This window comes from Zygotorulaspora mrakii, chromosome 2 (genome assembly GCF_013402915.1).
Source record: "Zygotorulaspora mrakii chromosome 2, complete sequence".
NCBI classification, from domain to species: Eukaryota; Fungi; Ascomycota; class Saccharomycetes; order Saccharomycetales; family Saccharomycetaceae; genus Zygotorulaspora; species Zygotorulaspora mrakii.
The window spans coordinates 1,361,832-1,374,249 of NC_050720.1; the positions used below are offsets into that span (position 1 = coordinate 1,361,832).

Consider the following 12,418-nt stretch of genomic DNA (forward strand, 5'->3'; position numbering starts at 1 on the left):
TGATATGTTAAACTTGTAGAGATGAGTAAGATAAAAGAGACAAAAAATACTATCGATATCGAATCTCATTGAAGTGAAATGACTGACGAAATCAACCTAGGTGTGACATGTGATATGCATGTCCACGTAAGAGATGGATCCATGTGCGAATTTGTAACTCCAACTATAAGAGAAGGTGGTGTTTCGGTAGCATACATTATGCCAAATCTACAACCACCTGTAACAACACTAGAGAGAGTGATCAGATACAAGGAGACTTTGGAAAATATAGCTCCACAGTCAACATTTTTAATGAGCTTTTATTTATGTGGGGATTTAACACCAGAATTGGTTCACGAAGCGGCCTCAAAAGGCGCAATTCAAGGTGTTAAATGCTACCCAGCTGGTGTAACTACCAATTCCGCAGCAGGTGTTGATCCAAACGATTTCAGTGATTTTTATCCTATATTGAAAGCAATGGAGGAAGAGAATCTTATCTTAAATTTACACGGTGAAAAACCATCAATTAATAATGGGTTAGAAGATGGAAGCGAGGATATTCATGTGTTGAATGCAGAAGAATCATTTCTGCCTGCTTTAAAAAAGCTTCACCATGATTTCCCAAATCTGAAAATCATCTTGGAACACTGTACATCAGAAGCCGCTATAAATACAATTCATGATATCAACAAAGACATTAAAAAAGTCGAAGACGTCAAAGTAGCAGCAACAATAACCGCGCATCACCTATACTTGACAATAGATGATTGGGCCGGTAACCCGATCAATTTTTGTAAACCTGTTGCTAAATTTCCGAAAGATAAAAGAGCGTTGGTGAAAGCAGCGGTATCGGGGAAGCCATATTTTTTCTTTGGCACAGACTCAGCACCACATCCGTTAGGTAGCAAAGCTAGACATGTTGGTGTTTGCGCCGGAGTCTTTTCCCAGTCACTGGCAATTCCATACATTGCACAAATATTTGAACACGAGAATGCTTTAGATAAACTGAGGGGATTTGCATCAGAATTTGGGCTCCGATTTTATAATGTTCAAGAGGCACAGTTGAGGTCGAAAGATGAGGCTATTCTGTATAGAAAGGACCAAGTAGTACCGCTGATTATCACTAGTAGGGATGGCATTGAAATCGCACCTTTCAAAGCAGGTGATAAATTAAACTGGTCGGTCAAGTGGAGGAGCAAGTAGTCTGTATACAAATTTATTTCAAATTAAATCATTAAAGAACGTAAGTACCTTTGACGCTTTTGCCGTTTTTAAAAGATATTTAGCTGTCTTTCATCTCTACGTCATTGTCCGCTTCCTCAACCGCGTTTGCATCCCCATCAGCATCCTCGTCCTCATTTCTGTTCAGTATCTTGGCCATCTTATCGAAAATCTTCTCGTCCTTCTCACTCAATTCATTCAATGCAAGACTTCTACCATTTTTTTCCTGCAACCAGAACAGATATCTCTGATTTGAAGAGAACACCAGGGCAAATACTCTACCGTTCTTACTTGACTTTATAGGGGCCCATACCGTTTCTCCGGGAATCAGAATTAATGATATGACACTCAAGTCTTTAGCCACGGGTTTCTCTATAGGACGCCATTCAAGTTCCCAAAATCCCAGTTCTTCCTCTTCATGTGGCTTGATTTCGATTTCACCTTGACATGCTATCGGCGTACACAGGCGCGATTCTTCGTTATACTCACACACTCCAGCCCTAAAAGTAAATGCCTGAGAACTCATAACACAGAGATATACAATGTAACTCTATAAGCGGCTAGTTTTATCATTGTAGTAAATGCCGATGTTCATAAACTGCTGTTTGCCACCTTTTACGTATGACCATACAAAATGTACGCGCCGGGTAACAGCTATGAGCGCTCCTGAAGTTCACACTAGAAGTATATACGGTTATGCAAGGGCATTTCAATAATGCTCTCAATTATTCGTTGGCCAGTACAATAAAAATATCAATAACAAGGACCAGTTTCTTCTATCAGTACCAATTAGCGATGGAATTTCCTCCTCCAAGAGCTGTTGAGCTTGTCACAGCGATTTCTGAGATCTTGAAAGAACGCAAGGAAACTGTAGCCGTAAGCGAGGCGGCATGCGGTGGTCTCATATCGAGCTATCTGGTATCTGTCCCGGGTGCCTCTGTGTGGTTTTACGGTGGCACAATGGTGTACAGTCTGAAATCGAGACTGAAACTCAGCGGCTGGGAATCAGAAGATATCGATAATTACACTGGACCCAGCCAAAACGTAGCCCTGAGACTGGCACGGAACCTTCGTCTAGAGCTCGGAGCTACTTATACACTGAGCGAGACCGGGTACGCTTCTACACCTCTTGCAACGTCAGATAAGGACCCGGATGCCGCAAGTAAGACTGGTGATGTATATTTTGGTATTTCTGCTCCAAACAGAGATACCTCCCACGTATTTAACACTGGCGAGACCGATCGTTGTCGAAACATGCAACTGTTCGCCACAAAGGGACTTGAGCTATTGCTCCAAGAGCTCCAGCATCGTGTCGAAGAGGAACAGGCCAGTTTGCCAGTCGGAAAGAAACAAAAACAAACCCAGCGAATCAATGAATGAACTGGAATGAGCAGATCTAAGCAATGTTCCATGCAAGAGTTTTTTCTATTCATGTAGAGAACAGCAGACGTATTCAACGATGGTGGTAAAAAAACTCTTCTAAGGCCTTTCGGACGTTATGTGACAATGGAAGATTTATCTTGAAAAAGTAATAGACCTAAAATAAAAGCTGCCCGTATAGCCTTGTGTCTGCAAAATTTATCATATATACATATAAATAAATAGTTAGTGCCCAAATCACGATTGAGGTGGCTGGTTCGAGCTTCGAAGTTCTTGCTTTTTCGTTTTTTGTCTAATAAGCAATCACAGGGCATAAGCCATTGATAAAGGCAGTTCAGAGAAGAGATCGGAAATTATGGAGTCAGAGGATAAGGTTGTTTGGCAACCTACAAAGAGCTTCTTTCGAGGCATCGTTAAGAAGCCTTTTTTGCCATTGAAACGGCATCCGGAATTGGCGAATCATAATGATCATTTTTTTGACCTGTACTGTGGTGACGAGGTATATCTTTTCGAAGAGACGACGGATAATAAATGGTTTAGGGGTTATTTCCGATGGAATCCTTTACCTGAGGCTTATATTTCAGGTATGAAGGCTGCAGATGATAAGTTTCCGCACTTGAGAAGTAAGTTGGTGATTGTACCTCGTAAATACGTGGAGATAAATGATAGAAGTCCAGTCAAAGAAGTGTCTTTTTTAAAGCTCCCCAATCGTAAAGACTTCGAACAAGATGTTAGTGAGCAGTGCAAGTCGACGTGTCTTTATCAAAGTATAGAATCAAGCAAAAACGATCTCAACGGAGAAATACGTTCAAGGAAACCTGCCAGGCCTTCCTTTCCATACTTTCGTTACCAGAATACGCCACTAGTAAAAGATTTGGGCCCAACTTTAGCTTTGTTAGCATCTCACATTTATTCAATGTATGCAGCAGGGGAGTTTGTTATATATAAAAAATTGGCAAAGGTATTTTACGAACTGGAATCGATACGAATGAGATTACTTTTCGATCTGTTGACAGCGACAGAAGCTGTTGATATTATTAGATCAATCAGTTGCCTCCTGGCGAATATAAGCAAGTTGATGAGCTCAAGGTCTCAAGCAGATGCCCTAGATGGTTCATCGAATAAGGTGACGTCAGATCCGGCAGGTTCAGAAGCTATATTTGGTCGTGATCTTACGACAGGTAAACTTTTGTCTTACGACCATGAAACTTTATCTTCGCTCACATACAATTCTATGCTTCATGGACTGCACAAGGATTTTCCTCAATCGGGAGCAAAGCTATTGCAAACTGAATTTTGCAAGAATAAGATTTTTGATGAAAGTCATTCGCATGTTTTAGTGGATGTATTTAATGTCACGAGTGATTCAAGTATTGGCAATCCCAAACTGAATAATGTGAGTGCTTCAATGTATATATGTTCAAGTACTGAGAGGCTCACAGAACCATTTACCGTTGATATGGACTCAAAGAAGCACTCTTCTCTAAATTCAGTCTCAGCTGCTCTATTTAGAAACATTTGCTCCTCTCAGCTGGAAAGGAAAAATATTTTCTTGGTTGTTTTGTTAACAGAAAAAATTCCAATTACTATTTCTAGCGGTAATAATTTTGAAGCACCCTTCATCCCTTTTACTCCGGGAGAAGGAGGTTCACTAACGCATATAAGAAAAGGTATAGCTGCAGGAGCTGTCGATATCACAAGAATTTTCAGCAAATTCAATGAATCCAATGCAGATCTATCAGTCGCTTTTAAATTCAAAATCAATTTGTATACATCATTTTCAAGTAGGGCACCTGAACATCAGAATAATCAAAATAATCAAAATAGTATTTGGACTGAAGGAAATAAAGGCTGGGGAGCGTTAGTGGATCGAATTATTTCAGATTCCAGCAAGGGGATCGCGGTAAATCCAAGAGCAACTTCTATTTTAGCCACCATAAAGGAGATTCGCGCCAATACAAATAATTCAGCCGCAGACTCAACATCGGCGATCAAGTCAGTTCCGACTTTCTTCTATGATACCTTCTCTGAACCTATGGAAAGAATATACCTTTCCTTAGGAAGAGTTGCATTCTCCGGTAATTTATCAACGAATGTTCAGACATTAACAATCCGATTATCTTCTAGAAATGAGAAAATCAGGTTCAGTAGAACAGCGGGTGAGAATCTTCAGAACTCATGGGAATTTGTGTCAGTACGACCCGGTGAAAGCATAGGAGGAGTTATTAGAGTTGAAGGATTAGAATATATGCAAGATAGCGAGTCTCTTCAATTTTTAGCTTATATGAACGGAATACTGATGGCAAAATCATATATTCACATAAAAAAAGATGGCAAATTTTTGAGTTATAAAAAGTATACGGGTCTTCAGTTGGCAAATTCTATGAGAGAACCTATTTTAGTTTTAGAGTTTGCATCTGAATACAAAGGTAAAAAATACAATATGGATGAATCGCTAGAAGCATTTCTAGAAATCCCAAAGCTTTACAAGAGTGGCAGTTTAAAATTCGTTTCGACCACTTTACAAGTTCTCTCGAACTTAGGATCATTAACTTTTGATCAACAGCACACACATTTTGAAGAGCTTCTAGAAACATATCTAGAAATATTTCGCTTCTTTGAGGTTAGAGACAGCGAAGACTTTCCAGAGGAATTGCAGGAAAAAACTTTCACTTCTTTTGTCGAGTTTGTTGATAAGCTTTTGATAAAAAATCATAGGTTTAAAGCCGCATTCCATAAATATTACAGAGATGCATTACAAGGCAGAATGGATATTCCAGATAGCGGAAAGATCATTTTAAAACACATGACGAAGCAATTCAGTAATGGTTATAGAGGGTGGGACGCATCCGGAACGCGTGTAGCAAGATCATCGCTTTATCTCTTGATGCTTTCAGTCATTTCCTCACAGAGATCGAAAAATGATTGGAGGACTTCATTTCAGCTGTTTTTTAGTCAAGTCTGCCAATTCCTTGCTAGTACTAGTAATGTCATCACAAAAGATCAAATAACGATACTGCAAAATTTTGAACATTGGCTCGAAATTATTAAAGTATATTACGAGCCCGAAAGTCTGGTTCAGTTCTCCTTAGGTTTACTGCAGGGATGTCATAGTAGAGAGAAAAATATGGATATTGGCTCAAGAAAGTTATCACAGGTGGAAGAGCGCTATTCTACAGCAAAGTTAGGCTTGATCCGTCAAATTCTTGTAAATACTTCTTTGTGTGACTATCTTTTTACATTGGGAACAGATAAAATGATGAGGTCAGCTTTTATTTCTAAATGTATCGATTGGGCATTGCTGCCCTATAAATCTGAATGTCTCAATATTTCGTTATTGAGAATGGGCAATGGTATACTAATTACCATCTTAGAAAAAGCGACCGACAAAAAACTACGGAGAAATTTGATAAGGCTTCAACCTACTCTTTGCCGAGCGTTCATTCTAACGAGAAAATACTGCAAAGAGAATAACTATTTCAAACCAAAAATAACTTTTACCACGTTATTCCCTTTTTCGTTGCCATCTCCCGTAATCCCAATGGACTCAATATGCCGTGCTGAGGTTGTTGTGGAAGTCTTGCTGGAGATTGCAACTATAATATGTGGGATTGCAAAAACCGTTGAAAATGAATATGGAAAAGAAGCGTGCTTCAAAAATATTCTTCTGGAATGTCGCAAGGATATAGAATTTCAAACTGAATTCTGTTCACGCCAAATATCTAATAGCAACATTTCAACACTCTATCATACTGTTAAAATACTTGCAAGAGGTGATTTCTTCCCATCTAAGAAATGGCTTGGAGTCTCGGCCGTTTACATAAGGAGCTCTCTCGCTTTACTGACTATGTATAAAAAATTTGTCTTTGAGGATAGCATTCCAAAGACTGAAGGAAAAGGGAGTATTTCCTTATGGTCGATGTTCATGAAAGGGATCTTCACAATTGCAAATCACAAAGTATCTTTCCTGATAAAACTTGGAATTATCCCCAGAAAAGCTGTTTTTAGAATTACTGGTGACTTGAAAACACCTGCCGCCAATATACTTAGCGAGAGCTGGAATGCATTGGCCTGTTCAACTTCTGACAATGTACTGAGTGAAAAGTATGGAATCAAGAAAATGGGTCAAAATCAACTTTTGGTTTTGGAGGAAAACACCAGTTTGGTTCAAGAAATGTTCATATTTGCGCTTCATAAACATATTGGTGCCCAAAGGACTAGCTGCGAAATGATATGGTCTGCAGTTGTTAACCATTGGAGAACTTACGGAACACTTCAAAATTTTTTGGACGCGGCAATTTTGGAGCTATATAATGCATATCAATCTGGTCGGATATACGTCATGGATTATGAAATTGAAAGGTTGAGATTGTGCATTTTGTTTACTTTCCACGCCGCACCCGAAGATGAGATTTACGCACCGGTAGTGGCCATGCTAGAAGAAATATTCGGAATATTAAGGACGATTTCAAATGCTTTTAAGGTATCAGACGACGAGGAATTTGATAATGATAGAACGGCTATTCATGTGGAAATGTTTGGATACTTGTTAGATGCTAATAGACCTGAATTGTTCCACAAAATGATATATGATTTATTCCTTCATTTCATAAAGAAAAGAGACCATGTTCAAGCAGCCTTATGTCTCGAACTTCTTGCTAATACCTACAGATGGAATCCAAATGATATGTTACCGCCAATTCCGTATCCACCGTTACCTGAGCAATCTTCTTTTGAGAGAAAAGAATATCTTTATAAAGAGTCAGCAGCAAATTTTGCTCGTGGTTTGAAATTGGAAAAAGCGTTGTCCATATACAAAGATTTAGTCTCAGCGTATGATCATATAAACTACGATTTAAGTGGACTTGCATATGTTCATGGTGAGATATCTCAATTGTACACAAACTTACAGACGTTGGATCGGTTAGTTCCAACATATTTCAAAGTATCATTTGCCGGGTTTGGTTTTCCAAAAACTTTGAGAAATAAAAAATTTATCTTCGAAGGCCTTCCATTTGAACATATAACGTCAATGCACAATAGATTATTGAAAGTCTATCATGGAACCACAATAATTCAAAGTCAACAACGTATTGATGAACTTTTCATGAAGGCCACAATGGGAAGATTCATTTACGTTACAACTGTTGAACCAAGGTTTGAAATATCCGACGAATACAAACAGAATGGAGATAAGAATAATAAACTGGATAATAAAATTCGAATGTATATCGAGAATAGAGATTTAAAAACTTTCTGCAAATCAAGCAGGCTACCTGGAACCACTACTGTTACTGATCTTTGGGTAGATGAATATACCTATCAAACAGCGTCGACGTTCCCAACTTTAATGAACAGGTCAGAAATTGTTGAAGTGTCAAAAAAGAAATTGTCACCTATAGAAAATGCCCTGAGGTCATTACAGCTTAAGATCCAAGAATTAAATGGCCTTGAAAATATGTGTTGGAAGGTTATCAAGGAGCGTTTACATCCTTCAGAGATCTTTAACGAATTGTCAAGGAACTTGACAGGGACTATTGATGCGCCTGTCAACGGTGGTATGGCTCAATATAGAGATTTTTTAAAGGATTCCATATCGTCCTCTCTACAAAAAAACGATATAACTATGTTGCAGGCTGCATTTAATAGTTTGGCAATGATGGTTTCACGTTGTTTAGTGCTACATCGTGAGATATTACCATCTGAAAGCTTAATCGAATCGCATGAGATGCTCGTTAAATTGTTCGAAAAAAATTTCGCACCAGAAATACAGGCCAATGAGATCAAACTCAAATCATTGACGGTCTCCAGCATCGCTAAGACCTCAAGCTCTCAACAGAGCATTTCAATGCATACAAGTCGGAGTAAATTCCAAAGGTCCATTCACAGTCCCACAACCAAATTGGATCGTACAGCTGCAACTTCTTCTGTTCACTCAAGAGATTCAACTCCGTCCAAGTCAGACTCTTTCGTCGTCGTTAACCCTCCTCCGCCCGGCACAATGAACAGGCAGATTTCGATGAACAGAGCTCTTTCGGTGCACACAAGCAATTCCGTTTCATCCTCAAATATCTCTAGTGCACGTCCCTCTAAAGGGAATGTTGTCGATGACAGGTGAGGCACGACAAGATACCTCACATCAATATTTATGTATATCTAAACTGTCCTAACTCTCTTCTAAAGCCCTGAGCAACTATTTATCGCTATATACGAAGTTAAAATTTCTATTACTCGCATCTCGATCCATGAAACAAATATTAGATAGAATTCTTGTGGATGAGGCAGTTAGAGTTAAGCAGAGCTGAACTGCCAATTTCAACAAATAACAACAGCCATGCTAAGATCTATTTTCCGTACTGTAACGCCCGTAGTCTCCACTTTTAGAACTGCTTCTTCCTCGTTGGCCGGTAGACGTATTTGCACCAGATTTGTCACCCCTGTTCGTTTATACTCCAGCGAATCTGTGGACAAGAACGAGATCACTACCAGGGTGATTGATGTCATCAAAGCGTTTGACAAGACTGCTGCTTCAAAGGAGGTTTCCCCTCAAACGGCCTTCCACAAAGATTTGGGATTGGACTCGTTAGATACAGTTGAATTGTTGGTCGCCATTGAAGAAGAATTCGATATTGAGATCCCAGATAAGGTCGCTGATGAACTAAAGAGTGTTGGAGAGACCGTCGAATACATTGCTTCCAATCCAGAAGCTCACTAGGGGATGCTGGAGAGCACCGCTATTAATCGAATTATCCTGTAAATTTATTGTTGTCTTACAATTCTCTTTAATTATTGCGTGTTTAGAAATTATGGAACGTATATCACTTATGTAATATTCATAACGATTGCTATATGAATTCCGAAACGTTTTCTTCTTGATATGCTTAAATTTTTCAGCATTGCATTGTATGAGTTTATTATAAAAATTAGCTCCAACACTACCCCTTGGGCTACATCACAAATTAATTGAATAAATGCAGTGAAGCAACTAAGAAAAAAGCCCAGATATGGCAGGAATAGATAGTAGGAAAAGCACTTCAGAAGATAACGACAGTGATAACATGCCATCTATTGAAGGCTTGAGTATAGACTCTGATAGAGATGCCTCTATAGGTATAGTACCCGACCCAAATGTTGTTTTGTTAACTGCAGATTCTGAACTGACAGAAGATTTGCCTGATGATACAGAAGTCATCGATTTACTACATTTGAAAATTCGATCGTTAGAGGATTTGGGGCTATACAGATTTTCTAAGTTAACAAGCTTATGCCTAAGACAGAATCTCATTGAAAGTATTAGCGAAGTTGAGGTTTTGCCAGTCGATACTATGAAAGACTTGGATCTTTATGATAATAGAATAAAACATATCTCAAGTAATGTGAATATACTGGTTAATTTGGAAAGTTTGGATTTGTCATTTAACAAGATAAAGCATATAAAGAATATTGACAAATTGAGTCAATTGGAGAATCTATACTTTGTTCAAAACAAAATATCAATTATTGAAAATTTGTCCAGTTTGAAAAGGCTAAAAAATCTTGAATTAGGCGGCAACAGAATCAGTGAAATTGGGCCTGAGGCATTGAGAGGACTCGAAAACCTTGAAGAGATATGGCTTGGTAAAAATTCGATATCAAGACTGATGAATCTCCACTGGTTGAAAAATTTGAAGATCCTATCAATTCAAGCAAATCGGTTGAAGAAACTCGAAGGTCTCGAAGAATTGGAAAATTTAGAGGAGTTATATGTCTCTAACAATTTCATTCGAAAGATCGAAGGTTTAGATAAAAACTTAAAATTAAGAACGTTGGATGTTACATCTAATAAAATCACCAAGGTGGAAAATGCCAAACATTTGAAATCATTAACCGACTTGTGGGCTTCTTTTAATCAGATTGACCAGTCGTTTGAATCAATTGGTGAAGAACTTGGAGAAATTAAGACGCTAGAAACTATTTATTTGGAGGGAAATCCAATTCAAGCTAAAAATATGACATCTTATAGAAGAAAACTCGTCATGAACTTGAGTCCAACGCTAAACAAAATCGATGCCACTTTTGTACGTCAAGACTGAACAATTGAGAAAATGATTCGACTGCTTTGAAATAAGAGGTTGGTATTGCGTAATAATGATCAATCGCCATTTTAGATCACTTCATAAAAACTACCATTATGAAAAGTGTTATGCCGCTCCCATTTCTTAATCCCATAATACAGGGCATAGCAAAATAAGTGGAAGTACGTACACCCTATCTGGATTAACTGCTATATATACATAACGACTAATTTTGTAGCATTCGCTTTCAATATCTGCTGTTTGCATTCAGACACTATTGTATATTGACTTTTTCTAGGTAATCTAAATGATGAAAAAGGTGGAAAAATGTATAGATGATATATCATGAAAGGCGTCTAGCCGACAGGAAGCTTCAAATAAGCGATGTTGCATCCAAGGACTCTTTTCTCACTGAGGCCGATTGAGTGTGGTTTTCACTGGTACTCCACAAAATCTACAAAATTAGCAGCAGGCACTATTAGTGTTTCACAAGAAGTTTCCAATAAGCAAAGGTTATTTTTTACAGATCCCATATCTCCAGGATCCATTTTCTTCCTACCTAATGGAGCAAAAATATTCAACAGATTGATTCAATTCATGAAATTGCAGCAGCAGTTCAAGTATGGATTTCAAGAAGTTGTAACCCCTTTAATTTATCGAAAATCTTTATGGGAGCAATCAGGTCATTGGCAGAACTACAAAGAAGATATGTTTCGTGTCGAAGGCCATGATAATATGAAAGAGGAGTACGGTTTAAAGCCTATGAACTGTCCTGGTCATTGCCTGATTTACAAAAAGTTTGATAGATCATATAGTGAACTCCCTTTACGTTTTGCCGACTTTTCACCACTGCATAGAAACGAAGCATCAGGAGCGCTTTCTGGGTTAACACGGGTCCGAAAATTTCATCAGGATGATGGCCATATATTTTGCACTCCAGAACAGGTCGAGAATGAAATAAACAGTTGTTTGAAACTGGTAGAAATGTGTTACACTAAAATTTTTCCATTTAGTGAAGACGAAGGATATTTTTTGGAGTTGTCCACTAGACCTGACAGTTATATTGGTAATTTGGAGATTTGGAACCATGCTGAGGATGTTCTAACAGGAATTTTGAAAAAATGTGGCAGATCTTGGAGATTGAACGAAGGTGATGGTGCATTTTACGGTCCCAAGATTGATATCAAGGTCAGAGATCATAGTGGAAAATCTCATCAAGTTGCTACAATACAATTAGACTTTCAGTTACCCGAAAGGTTTGATCTCAGATACAAAGATAGAGATAACACGTATAAGAAACCAATAGTCATTCACAGGGCTGTCTTCGGATCTGTCGAAAGGTTTATGGCGATGCTGATGGACTCCAATAGAGGCAGATGGCCCTTCTGGCTGAACCCTCGCCAAGCAATGATTATACCTGTCAATACGAAAACAACCGAGCAAGTAAAAAAATCACATGCCTTACTTCTCAAACTACGCGGTATGAATACAAACGATGATTTGACTCCCATTGCTCTCAATAGTTTTCATTTCAATGCAGAGGTTGATGATAGAGCGGAACCTGTTGGCTACAGAATAAAGGATGCTTTGATGAAAAACTACTCATATTTAATTATAATTGGGGACAAGGAAGTTGAAACTGGTAGGTATGCTGTTAGAACAAAGGAGAGCCGCGAATTGGAACATCTGAGTACCGATGAAATTTTTTCAAAATTCTGCGAACTAGAGAAGAATTATGCATGATATATTTATTCTTTTCTTTATAAGCTGATGAAACCTGTAAA

The 12,418-nt window shown here is 38.4% G+C and overlaps 7 protein-coding genes across 7 annotated transcripts; 6 read left to right on the forward strand and 1 right to left on the reverse strand.

The window, feature by feature from the left end:
• Positions 1–78: 78 nt before the first annotated feature.
• URA4 (dihydroorotase) lies at positions 79–1,182 on the forward strand (the record flags this gene model as incomplete). The annotated part of the gene is made up of 1 exon (XM_037287478.1): positions 79–1,182. One exon carries the CDS (start codon positions 79–81, stop codon positions 1,180–1,182), a length of 1,104 nt encoding a protein of 367 aa, XP_037143373.1.
• A 79-nt stretch (positions 1,183–1,261) lies between these two features.
• Positions 1,262–1,726, reverse strand: RPN13 (proteasome regulatory particle lid subunit RPN13; the record flags this gene model as incomplete). The annotated part of the gene is made up of 1 exon (XM_037287479.1): positions 1,262–1,726. The coding sequence occupies one exon, from the start codon at positions 1,724–1,726 to the stop codon at positions 1,262–1,264; it is 465 nt and encodes a 154-aa protein (XP_037143374.1).
• Positions 1,727–1,896: 170 nt separating this feature from the next.
• HG535_0B06930 (CinA family protein) lies at positions 1,897–2,580 on the forward strand (the record flags this gene model as incomplete). Its single annotated transcript, XM_037287480.1, has 1 exon — positions 1,897–2,580. One exon carries the CDS (start codon positions 1,897–1,899, stop codon positions 2,578–2,580), a length of 684 nt encoding a protein of 227 aa, XP_037143375.1.
• Positions 2,581–2,935: 355 nt separating this feature from the next.
• DCK1 (guanine nucleotide exchange factor DCK1) lies at positions 2,936–8,698 on the forward strand (the record flags this gene model as incomplete). The annotated part of the gene is made up of 1 exon (XM_037287481.1): positions 2,936–8,698. One exon carries the CDS (start codon positions 2,936–2,938, stop codon positions 8,696–8,698), a length of 5,763 nt encoding a protein of 1,920 aa, XP_037143376.1.
• Positions 8,699–8,914: 216 nt separating this feature from the next.
• On the forward strand, positions 8,915–9,295 carry ACP1 (acyl carrier protein; the record flags this gene model as incomplete). The annotated part of the gene is made up of 1 exon (XM_037287482.1): positions 8,915–9,295. The coding sequence occupies one exon, from the start codon at positions 8,915–8,917 to the stop codon at positions 9,293–9,295; it is 381 nt and encodes a 126-aa protein (XP_037143377.1).
• Positions 9,296–9,584: 289 nt separating this feature from the next.
• Positions 9,585–10,652, forward strand: SDS22 (type 1 protein phosphatase-activating protein SDS22; the record flags this gene model as incomplete). Its single annotated transcript, XM_037287483.1, has 1 exon — positions 9,585–10,652. The coding sequence occupies one exon, from the start codon at positions 9,585–9,587 to the stop codon at positions 10,650–10,652; it is 1,068 nt and encodes a 355-aa protein (XP_037143378.1).
• Positions 10,653–11,018: 366 nt separating this feature from the next.
• MST1 (threonine--tRNA ligase MST1) lies at positions 11,019–12,377 on the forward strand (the record flags this gene model as incomplete). The annotated part of the gene is made up of 1 exon (XM_037287484.1): positions 11,019–12,377. The coding sequence occupies one exon, from the start codon at positions 11,019–11,021 to the stop codon at positions 12,375–12,377; it is 1,359 nt and encodes a 452-aa protein (XP_037143379.1).
• Positions 12,378–12,418: the final 41 nt, after the last annotated feature.